This window comes from Populus trichocarpa, chromosome 1, assembly GCF_000002775.5.
Source record: "Populus trichocarpa isolate Nisqually-1 chromosome 1, P.trichocarpa_v4.1, whole genome shotgun sequence".
In the NCBI taxonomy this organism is placed as follows: domain Eukaryota; kingdom Viridiplantae; phylum Streptophyta; class Magnoliopsida; order Malpighiales; family Salicaceae; genus Populus; species Populus trichocarpa.
The window spans coordinates 15,182,288-15,194,168 of record NC_037285.2 but is presented as its reverse complement, the minus strand read 5'-3'; the positions used below and the strand labels follow the sequence as shown (position 1 = coordinate 15,194,168).

The following is an 11,881-nucleotide window of genomic DNA, read 5'->3' as shown; positions in this document are numbered from 1 at the left end:
TATACTGTTAGTATCGCAACGACCTATAACAAGACAAATGAAAATATTGGATATAATTAATGGATTTTATGATCTAAATATAACTTGCATAATGAATAAAAATATGATTTAAAAAAAAAAACTTTAAGATGATTTTTTTAAAAAAAATATTAAGATGACATAATATTGAATTGACCTTAATCATCTTGCGATTTAAATCATAGACTCTACTAGATTTAATAAATTTATTATTTGTGTATATTATTTTTATTTATTTATATGAAAAAAACATATATTTGCAAAATCAAGCACAAACTCTAAATATAAAATTTTATTTGAGACTATGATAAATCAATAAAAACAAACAAAAATAAATCATAAATTTTATTTTCAAACCAATTCAATATTAAAAAAGGGTGAAATAAAAAATATCAATTAAAAAAATTAAAGTTCAATTAAAAAAAACAAAAAAGGTACCTTGCCAAACTCATAAATCGAGTCAATCTGGGTTATCCCACCAAACTCGTAAATCGAGTTTTGACTCTACAAAATTTAATAATTGAATTTTTTTAAAAACTATTTTTATTCAACTAAATTAAAGAAATAAACCACACCACGATGCTTAGATACTTTTCTGATACCAACTTGATGTCGATATATTTTTCTGATACCTTTATAGCCATATAAAAAGCAAATTAAAATAAAATATTAACTCTAAATCCCAATAAACATATAATATAAAGACCAAATTAAAAATAAAAAAACAATAACACAAATTTTAATAACTTAGTATTTTTCAAAACCATATTTTATTGATTTTTTTTAAAAAAAAAAAACCTAAATAGACCACACCATGATGTTAAGATATTTTTTTGATACCAACATGATACCTATTTTTTTTTTCATATCAAACAAGATTTTTTTTAATATCATAATTATTAAATTCAATCTAAAGAGTTAACTTAAAGCATGACTTAGCTATGCTTTAAGTTAAATTGAAAAAGGATGGTCATTACCCCCATCTAGATTTTCAGTGAGTCAATTGATTTCATCCCAACAAGGTCGGGTCAGTTTTAAAATATTTATAAAAAAATAAAATAATATCATTTTAATAAAAAAATAACTTACATAGATTGACCAAATAACCCAACAATAACTCAATAACTTGTGTTTTTCTTTTTTGGTTTTCAAATTAGCCTCTAAACTAAGCCTCGATAATTATCACACACATTGACACCATAAAAAAAAATGTGTTTATAGGTAGTGTTTGGTTATTATATATCTCAAAATAAAAAGATGAAGACAATAAATATTTCTCCATTTATTTTCTATTTTAACTATTATATATACACATGTTTTGTTTTACTTTAATCAAATATAATTCTATCATTATTCTCTGTGTTTTTTTTATTCCAAAACAGTAAGTAAAATGCGGTATATTCACATCTTGAAACATATGACCCGGTCGTAGCTGAGACGTGAATTTGCACCTTATTTATGAGTAGTGCAGTGCTGCGGTAAGCAATGCGAGTACGAAGTACGAATATTTTAAAGTTTTGAAACCTAATACAGCGACTAGACAATTTATTAATAGGGTCATTGTTATGTTTCTTTGCATCACAAGATAACTCTTCTGTATAGTTTATAGAGGGTGTCACTAATCAAATGAGTCGGACTTGTTCATCAAGGATTTAATTTTTCCAACGGGTCGAAATTGAGAGAGACTCTGAAAGAGAGATAAGGTAGATGAAGATTCTGTTTGTTATTTACATTTTAAAAGTATTTTTAAAAAAAATATATTTTTTATATATTTTTTTTATTTCAAATTAATTTTATTTTGATGTTTTTAAATCATATGTTGATGTTAAAAATAATTTTTAAAAAATAAAAAATATTATTTTAATATATTTTCAAAAAACAAATGCTTTTTACTACATTTTTAAATACCCTCAATTCCAATATAACGAGAGTGATAGAGCAACACATAACCTTTTTTAGTACTGGCGTGTGATTCATTGATCAATATATTTAATTAAAACTGTTTTCTCACGAAAATATAGCTTCAACAACTAAAATTATTCATTAATCTTACTTTTGTTCATATTCATATGAGAGAAAGAGAGAGAGAGAGAGAGTGGAAGGAGGACACTCATTTTCATTAAAAATGACTCATTTTAAATGATTAATTTGTTGTATTTTCCCATGTATCAAAGAAATTTCACGTAGATTAACAATATTATTAATTGATATGTTGTATCACCCTTTCTTATTCATAGTTTTTAAAATATCTTTAATTCTTGTAATTATAGGTTCTTTACAAAATGAACTTTAATTAGGTATATTGTAGAAAAATACATAACTTAATTAATATTCTGAATAAACAAATATTAATTATAAAAAAATTGAAAATAAAAAGCATGAGGATCTTTCTGAAATAAAGCGAATAATAGTGTTTATTTTTCAATGGATGCTGCATTTTATATTTTTCAGCTCATTAAATCACTTGGATCATTAGCCAGGACTTTCTTGACAGGATCAACGAACACTTCATGCTGAACCAGCCCTGTGATGGCCATCCATATATATATATTTTCATGCTTGTGAGAGTTTATAGAACAACACGATTATTGATATGGCATCATAATCATCATCAACAACAGATTTCTAACCATAACCACATATGACATTCATTAAATTGCTTCTTGTACGAAGCATTAATACATTTTGAAATGCAAGCACAAAAAAAGGAAAAAGAAAACCCATCAAACTTCAGAAAAAGAAAAGGAAAACACTGGCATTGGAATCGAAATACATGAAAACAGGCCTTATATAGCAAGCAGTAGAGAGCATCAAGTAATTATTGTACAAGTCCATTTTTCCCTTTAATTTCAAACGCCACAATAAGCCTTGATAGGACATTTGCTTTTGTATCCCTCTTCTGTCCGATAGAAATGAAGGAGTCCAATATGATCCAGTGGCTTGTACATTAAAGGGTGCTCCTCGTCAACAAGTTCTTCAGGAACTTGTAATATTCCTTTGTTGAAAGCAAACAGCGCCAGGGAGTATCTGTCTATTTTTCCGTTCATGATAACACGGTGGCTAGGAGATATTACTCTGTCATTGCTCCATGCCTGTACGTAAGACAAATAATTAATCATAATCAGTGACTTGATCACCAATAATTATCTGATTGGATTCATACGATCCACAGTAGCTAGGTTGGCATATGGTTTGAAAGAAATATAATCATAATCAGTGACTCACCATTAATGCATCACCAGCTATGACAACAAAAGACGAAGGTGAAAGCTCAACATTGATCTTCTTGCCATCCTTGGTGTCCACTTCCAACCCATTAATTTCATTTTGATGAAGTATGGTTGTGAAGCTCTTGTCAGTGTGAGTGACAAAACCTAAATTGTGCTCGTCCACCTTGGGAGGTCTATTTTTCAAAAGCCGAAGAAGGTAAGTAGTAGACTCAACATAAGAGTCATGGTACTTTTCTACTCCATAACTTTCAAATACCATTCTGGTCACCATTCGGTCTAGCTCTGCAGCTAGATTAGCGTACTTGAGAACACATTCACTAATCAAGATTGAGATGAAAAAATATTTAAACTAGTTAGACAAATAACCATGTCGGAATCTTATAATGTGAGAGAAACTGTTAAGTAGAACCTGCTAGTTCTCTTCATTAAACAATATACATATACGTACCAGAAGCGATCATTCCCATTAGGCCACATGAGATCTGTGAAATTTTGAGTTGCGTCTAGAGATGTTGCATTGTCAATTCCCATGCTTTCATGGAGAGGGAGTTTGGCAATCTGTCCAACATAACCATTCAAGGGCTTCTCATATTTGTTCTGCATTTTTGTTTCAGTCGGGAGATCGAACAACTCCTTTAAAACACCAAAGACTTTATCTCTAAGTTCTAGAGGTAGTCTGTTGTACTCTACTACAAAACAGCCATACTCTTCAAGCGCTAGCCTAACATCACTGCAAGCTTTGAGCCAAGAACTTGTGCCAGGCTTCAAATCTTCCTTGGCGAAGTCGAGAATAGGAAGCTTTGATGGCAGTTCATTGGAACCCATGCTTCTTTCCCCCACCCCCCCCTACTAATCAGCAAGCTTGCAGGATCCTAAGTCGTGATGGGTAATCATTGTTATGTTTCTTATAAGAGTATGTATAGCGCCTCTGTGTTTCATTATAAGACAAAATGAGACGAAAAAATTATAAATACGGTACAACCATATACCTTGATAATTAATATCTTCAATTAAATAATATTTTTTATTAATCCTGATTTGAAATTAACGTGGTTTATTAATAATTCGTATAATATATTTAAAAAAAACGTAGGTTCCATTTAATATATATCACTAATCTCTCAATTTGAATACCTTCATAAAATATGACTTTGAAGTTAATTATTTAAAAAAAAATTGATGTAACCTTATTTTAAACTTTTTTTAGTGATTTAATTAAAAAGCTCTGCTAAACTATATATTCTCCCATTGCAAAAATAATTATGTATTATGATTGTTGCTTTGAGTGCATCTTTGTATGCAATATATTTTATTATAGAATTATCATCTTCAGTATCATCTTTTTTTTCATTTTTCATGATGTTCTTAATAATTTACTTATCACTTAATAATTATGTAGTTGACTTTTTTTTCTTCCAATGAGTTCAAAAGATACTTATCATCTATTGTATTATGATACTTTTAACTCTTTGATTGGAACATGAAGTTGTTTAACGCTTTCATCATTTGAGTGTTGATCTCAATTCTCTGAAATCATGTTATCCATATAACTAATTTTGCAATGTCAAAAACAATTCACAATTATATATGCTTGAACATATATTGTTTAAGTCGATATTGCAAAATTTATTACATCTAAATTATTTATTTTTCTCTAGATTTGGGATCCTAATTTTATAATTCTCTAAAATGATTTTGATAAAATTAATGATAATAATGCATCTTGAAAGCTCATAATATCCCCACATCACAAGGTTTAATCTTTGTCGTTGTTTGGGTTGGTAAGAAAACAAATTCTATATTTTTAAACCTTCAATAGTTTTAAGATGAATGAGACAATTATCAATAAGCAAAACAATTTTTCTACCATCCAATTTTCTACAAAGTTGTCAATAAATTCTAAGTCAACCATGCTTGTTTATTGGTATAATACTTATAGTTCGTACCACTCAAGTTTTATATTTTTGAAACACTATAGTTTAGAATACTTATTAATGAACTATAAAAGAATTTTCTCATAACTATCCTTCTTACATTAAATAGCAATTATAGATCTTTTCTTGTCTTGTTTCTCACCTTCAAGTTGTTTTGTTACACGAAAATAATCTAATTATAGCCTATAAAACAACCATGTTTTATTCATATTGAAAACAATTTTCATGGAAAGTTAATCTAGTATCTCTCTTGAAAATTTTAAATTGCTCTCTACGAGTTTTATATCAACTAAAATAAAAATAGACTATCTCTCTTGTAAACTTTAAATTGCTTTCTCTAAAATAAAAATACATCTTGATATCATATCTTGATTTGATGCGTTCGAGCTAACCTTAAGAAAAATAGAATTATTTACAAGGTATATATTTTTAAAGAAATTTTTTGCTTTTTTTATGATTAGTTCTTCAATCATATTCACATTCTTTGTAATGAACAAACCACTCATAAAAGAGCTTTTATGTAGTATTTGTTTTAATTTATTGTACATGAGTTGTAAAACAAAACTTGCGTAATTTAGTTTTATTCAAATAACTTATTACAATCATATAATAACCTTTGTATAAGGTAAAATGTTTAAAGTAATATCAAATTGAGTCAAAGCAATGAAGATAATTTTATCTTCCTAATATATCAATCACTTTAATGTTGTTGGTCTTTATACCTATCAAATATAAACATACAAAGTAAGAAACATTAGCTAAAGCGAAGCATTATTTATGTTTGATAAATTTTGAAATAAAGCAAAAAATAATAAAGAATCAATACTTCTTAATTTGTTCATCGTTTAACTTAAAATCAAAACATATATCGTAAGAAAAAATTGATAATTTTGGTGGCTCTACTAAAAACAAAACATTAAAAAAATCCAAGCATAATCAAAACAAACCAATAAAATATATCTAATTAATTAGAAAAAAATCACTATAACAAGAATTTTAAAAATAATTGGTAGAACTGACAGATCTGAGAAACAAATGAGCGAAAATGGTAGAATTATAAAAAAACCTCATCAAATTATTAGCAAACATCTCAAAACAAAACAAAAATAGATTTTAAATTTAAATTACTTTATTTTGTTAGATGAAAGATAAATTAATTGATGACTTTGCTTCAATTTTTTTATAGAAAAAGTTTACTTGTGATTTGTATTTTTATTTCTTTGTTTGATTGGTTGCAGCTTGCAGGATTTATATTAGGATAAATTAATTGACTGCAGCTTGTAGGATTTATATTAGGGTAAATTGATTGTTCTATTTTTTATTTCACAAAATAATGCTTTTATATTTTTTTTCTTTCCACCGAAGTTTAAGAGTAAATTAGGAAATAAAAAATAAAGCCACAATTAATTACTCTAATAAAACCCATTTCTTTGAAATAAAAAATATGACTCTCTGTTTATAAAAATGCCCCCCCATCTCTTCATAGTGTTTGATATTGTTTTTTTAGCTGATTTGCAAGTTAAACTTTTATGGCATCAATGTTATTAATTTAGATTTTAAGAGTACCCGGTGCAATTGCTTATGGGTGCAAGTTAGATTTTTTATATTACACTCACACAATGCTTTATGCATTATATCCATCAATGTTAATTTTTTTACACTTCTAAATTGAAAAGCCATTTTGTTTAATTTTACTTTTTGTGATAGTGTATATATTTAATTTTTTATATATGTTTTTGCTTGATTCAATGTTCATTCATGAAGTATTAATAAAGTATATATCTAATATAATTTTAGTTATTGGAAAAACAAATAGATCGATGAATTTTATTTAATAAGATTAATAACATTTTTAAATTTGTTTTGGTTATACAAATACATAGAGGAATGATATTTTATAAATTAATATGTAAACTAATAAATTAGTAATTTATCAATTAAATAATATCGTAATTAATAAATAAATTTTTATCATCCAAAGATATTACTTTATATAGGTTTAACTGTAATTAATTATATCGTATGCTTTCGCTTATGGTTCTTGAAATACATTTTTTATATTTGGCGTTCTTGGATGGTCATGTACAGAGGAGATACTGATTGAGATTTTGCCCACCAAAACATTCAGGTAATAGGCCAAAAGGTTTAGGGCGGCGTCACCAACAGGACATGGAATTTTATGATTGGCGTATCGTTAATCATTCATCAAAATAATTTCACTAAATGACATGGAATTTTATGATTGGCGTCTCGTTAATCATTCATCAAAATAATATTTTCACTATTTAATGTTAACCACCTATTGCAACTTGGCACTGCCAACAATTGTGAGAGTCAATGGAAAAATAAGAATACACGAGATTCTTGGAGAAAAAAGGATGGTGACTCTCACAATCTAGTATCAATTACTGGAGAGAGGTTGAGTGATCTTGGAACTCTAACGGCAATATTTTCAAACCAAGATGACAATTCAATCAAGCCTATAACTTCGGCAAGTTCAAACTTACAGTAACTCTGCATGGTAGTTCAGCAAACTTACAGGGATTCTCTGCTGTCAAATTCTCTATTATCAAGCTATCATCGTAACAAACTTCTCTGCCATGAAGCTGTCATCACAATAAATCAGCACTGTCATCAACCAGATTTCATGGAATTTTTAAGTTTAAATACTTCACTTGTACAGTCTAGTTGTTCACGTTGAAAAACAAGCTGAATATTCATTTACAAAACACTTTGTCAGCTTAGTTTATTTTTTCTTTATTTAAGACCCCCGCTCCAGTGTCATTTCGTAAGTGATTACAATTTAATTAGTTTAGTAGATAAAATTACTTGATATTGTCCTAAATAAGCAAATATAATTAAATTTTATCAAAATGTTAGATTAGAAGACTTAAGGAGAGGAGGTGCTTGTGTTCCCCTTCCAGCACAATATTATGATCCGTTTAGATTTTTTAAATTCGATTAATTTTCAGTTTTTTTAAATGAATTTAGTATGTTTTGGAGTTGATAAATGATTTATGAAGACTTTTATAATCATTTAAGACACACGCTCCAGTGTTATTTCGTGTGTGTTTGGATGGGAGGTATCTTGTGTTCTTTTAAGTAAAAAACATGTTTTTGTAGTTTTTAAAAGTGTCATTTGTATTTAAAAAATGTTATCCCTTTGAACAAAAATCACTATATCTCCAAACCAAATACATTCTCATCCAAACATATCTACATTTTTATATTCAGACCTAACACGTGAATTAGCCTATTAGAGCTTGATCTCTTTCTTTTCTAATGTTTTTTCTTCCTTTTCCATTAATTATTTATATTTAAATAGCAATATATGTCATCTCTCTTATTTCTTAAACAAATTAAATTACTTTTGTTTTATAAACATCAAAATGATTTGTTATTAGTAACAAAAATTACCTTTTAAGATAATGAAAATGTTTAAAATAAAAAGGACACTTTATAATTTTTACCGGGAAGATTAGCTTTCTTGTTTTTATAATTAATTAGTGTTAACAATTCTTTTAAGATTTATAAGTTCATATATTTTTTATTTTATTATATAAATTATAAACAATATTTTATTTGCTCCTTAATTAAAACAAAAAGTATGATAGATGAAAATAAATTCATAATGTAATTATTTTGTTTTTTATATTAGAAATTAACTTCAAATCATATCTATAGTGTAGCGCGCTTGTTCCTATATTTTTTAATTAGTATTAATTAATAATTTATTTATAATTTATCGATTCATATATTTTTTTAATTTATTTTATTAAATGTATATGGAATCTTTATATTTTTTATTTTAAAAAATTATGATATACTTAATCCATAATTAATATTTACAGAGTTAAAATTTAAATTGTAATCCTACCCCGAAATAGCACGGGTTAAAGCTAGTATTTATTATAAATGAAAAAAAAAAACTTTACACCGTTGAACGATAGACTTTATACTTGTATTCCAAGCAAAGATAATTATCAAATGTATGGTATTTATCAATCTCTCAGCTTATGTCTATCAGGCTGTTAAAGGTGATTCATTTCAGAGGTTTAGATTCACTAGAGAAATAAATTGAAGACTTTTGGAAGTTTCCCCTGGGTTTTGTTGTGATGGTTATCTTGTGTAGATTCCAATGTTGTTTTCTTAGACTATATCTATTGTTTTGTCCTCTTTGTATGGACCTTGCTTCGTTTGGTAGTTTCTGCAAAATTAATATGCTGCAGGCTCTGTAATTTCACATGCCGCCAGATTATGGCGTTCAATGAAATCATATACTTCTCAAAAAAAAAAAAAGTATGTTGGGACAACTATGGTGCTTATAACAGCGGAAAAAAAAAATTAAATATTTTTTATTTGAAAATATATTTAAATAATATTTTTTTATATTTTTTAAAATTAATTTTTAACTTCAACGTATCAAAACAATTTAAAAATAAAATAAATAATTAAAAATAAAATAAAATTCCATGAAAGGCCAGTTGTGCTATCTCTTAATCGTCATTATGTTCGTATTAAGCTTTCAGCAGCTTACTAATCGACAGTTTATCATGGATCATGGATGACATCAGAACTTGGGGACCAAATGTATTTTATTATTATTCAAGCAATATATAAATATGGAATATATGCTTATATATCTAGAGAATTATATATTTTTAGCTGCATGCTAATGATTCTCTGGTTTCAATGAAGTGACAAGTGCAAATCCAACTGTATGATCTGGTCGGTAAGATGGCATCCTCTATCTTATGGTTGGTAATTGCAATTGAGGGGTCAAAATCTGGTCCCAAATCTTTTTCTTCTCTTAAAAAAGCACTGGTCCCTGATTAAGAGTGTCCATATATGTTGGTTTATCATCCTAAAATATAATCATTATTGAGGCGTTGGAAGGATATATATATTTGTATCTCTCTAAGTATATATTCAACGAGATTTAAATTGTAGCGAAGGGTCTAAATCTGGTCCCTGATTCCATAAAAAACAATTAAAAAAGATATGGTCCCTAACGTTAAAAAGAATAAATATAAGAAAGCAGGCCTCGATTATATATATATATATATATATAGGCACACTCTCACATGCATACGTTTAGTTCAAGGAAGTTTATGTTTTTATTTTATTTTATTATTATTATCAACCATATAGTAGATGATTCAATGATAAAACTTGAGACTAAGGGGTTTACTTTTCTTGTGTTCTTAAGTTCGAGTTTTGTGGTTGCTAATATAATGGTAACTGGAGGCTTGTATGGTCGTTAACTTCAGGGTCCATGGGATTAGTTGAGGCGCACAAGCTGACCCGAACAATTACGTTAATAATAATAAAAAAAAAATTATGCTTTTTTATCATTTAAGTTTTGAGACTAATATTGAAAACAATTTTTTTTTTAATATATGAAATCAAAGAGAAGATGTGCAATGCGTATGCTTTGATTGTTGTATTTGAAGGGTCAGAATCTGGTCCCTAAGAATAAAAAAGTAATGGTCCTTGATCATAGTGGTAATTATGTTATTAGTTTTACATTATAAAATTAACGGGTCATTGTTGAGGTATTGAAACTAAGGAGATAATTTATTATTTCCCCAATATCATATAAATTTAAAGTTAGATGCAAAGTGGTCCATATTATGCCAGAGTTATTTGGAATCTTTTCTTGGCATAAAACTCCTGATGCCTAATTATTCTTGTATTCCGTTTTAAATTTAGTGTTGCAGTCTATATAATAATTTTTATATATCTAAAGATATTTTTAATTTATTAATCTATTGTTTAAGGTCATTTATAACTCTTAATTATTTAACTACATATTTATTTACCACATATAACCTTACATTATTGTTCATACAATATCTTAAATATATACATATGATATTATAATTATAATAATCAGAATTCACTTTTACCCTTGTTCATTAGAATTGTGACTTGTTTTTTTTTCTTTGTTTTATTAAATATTCAATTTTTATTTTCAATTTTATCCTTCAATATTGAGTTCTTTGGGAATTAAACTTCATAATTTATTTCAATATGCTTTTTATGAAGCTATCATAATCTTATAACCCGAATCACAGGTTATTTAAAGGCTCAACTCGGGTTCTATTTTTGTCATTTCTTTAATTGATTTTTTTTTTCATTTTCATCCATCAACATTTTGTTGATTTGAAATTAGACTTCATAATTTTTTTATTTGCTTTCTATAAAGTTATTTCAATCTTATGACTCATGTCATGAGTTTCGCGGGTTAACAGGGGTTGACTCGGGTTTTTTACTTTTCTTATTGATTTTTTTTCCTTAATATCATCCTTCAACATTGGATTGATTGAGAATTAGACTTCATAATTTTTTTATTTACTTTATATGGAATTATCTTGGTCTCATGACTTGGAACACGAGTTTGACATGTTAACACGAGTTGACTCGGGTTATTTTTTTGGATTTTTTTTTTAATTTTATCCTTTAACACTTAGTTGATTGGAATTTTTATTTCATAGTTTACTATTTTTAATTCATAGTTTATTTTGTATTTGTTTTCTATGAGGTTATCACAGTCTCGTAACTGGGATTACGAATTTGATAAGTTAACCCAGATTAACCTGGGTGAATCCAATATATTTTCATTGAGATCTGAATGGGTATTTGAGAAGTTCACCATCGGTAGAAGTTAGTTTCAAATCTTATTTCATTGGGAATTTA

General features: G+C 27.3%; 1 protein-coding gene across 1 annotated transcript; it reads right to left on the bottom strand.

Moving 5' to 3' along the window:
• Positions 1-2,640: 2,640 nt before the first annotated feature.
• LOC7486629 (probable 2-oxoglutarate-dependent dioxygenase AOP1) lies at positions 2,641-4,177 on the bottom strand. Its single transcript, XM_002298091.3, has 3 exons — positions 3,697-4,177; positions 3,244-3,565; positions 2,641-3,110 (listed from the first exon to the last, which is right to left on the bottom strand). Exons 1-3 carry the CDS (start codon positions 4,071-4,073, stop codon positions 2,868-2,870), a joined length of 942 nt encoding a protein of 313 aa, XP_002298127.1. The 5' UTR covers positions 4,074-4,177; the 3' UTR covers positions 2,641-2,867.
• Between the last annotated feature and the right edge of the window lie 7,704 nt (positions 4,178-11,881).

What these genes read in the sequence shown, in the direction of transcription:
- LOC7486629 (XM_002298091.3), bottom strand. Translation starts at nt 4,073, where the DNA reads ATGGGTTCCAATGAACTGCCATCAAAGCTTCCTATTCTCGACTTCGCC. An exon ending in AATGGGAATGATCGCTTCTG is followed by an intron (nt 3,566 to 3,696) that starts GTACGTATATGT and finishes AATCTTGATTAG; the next exon opens with TGAATGTGTTCTCAAGTACG. An exon ending in TAGCTGGTGATGCATTAATG is followed by an intron (nt 3,111 to 3,243) that starts GTGAGTCACTGA and finishes TCTTACGTACAG; the next exon opens with GCATGGAGCAATGACAGAGT.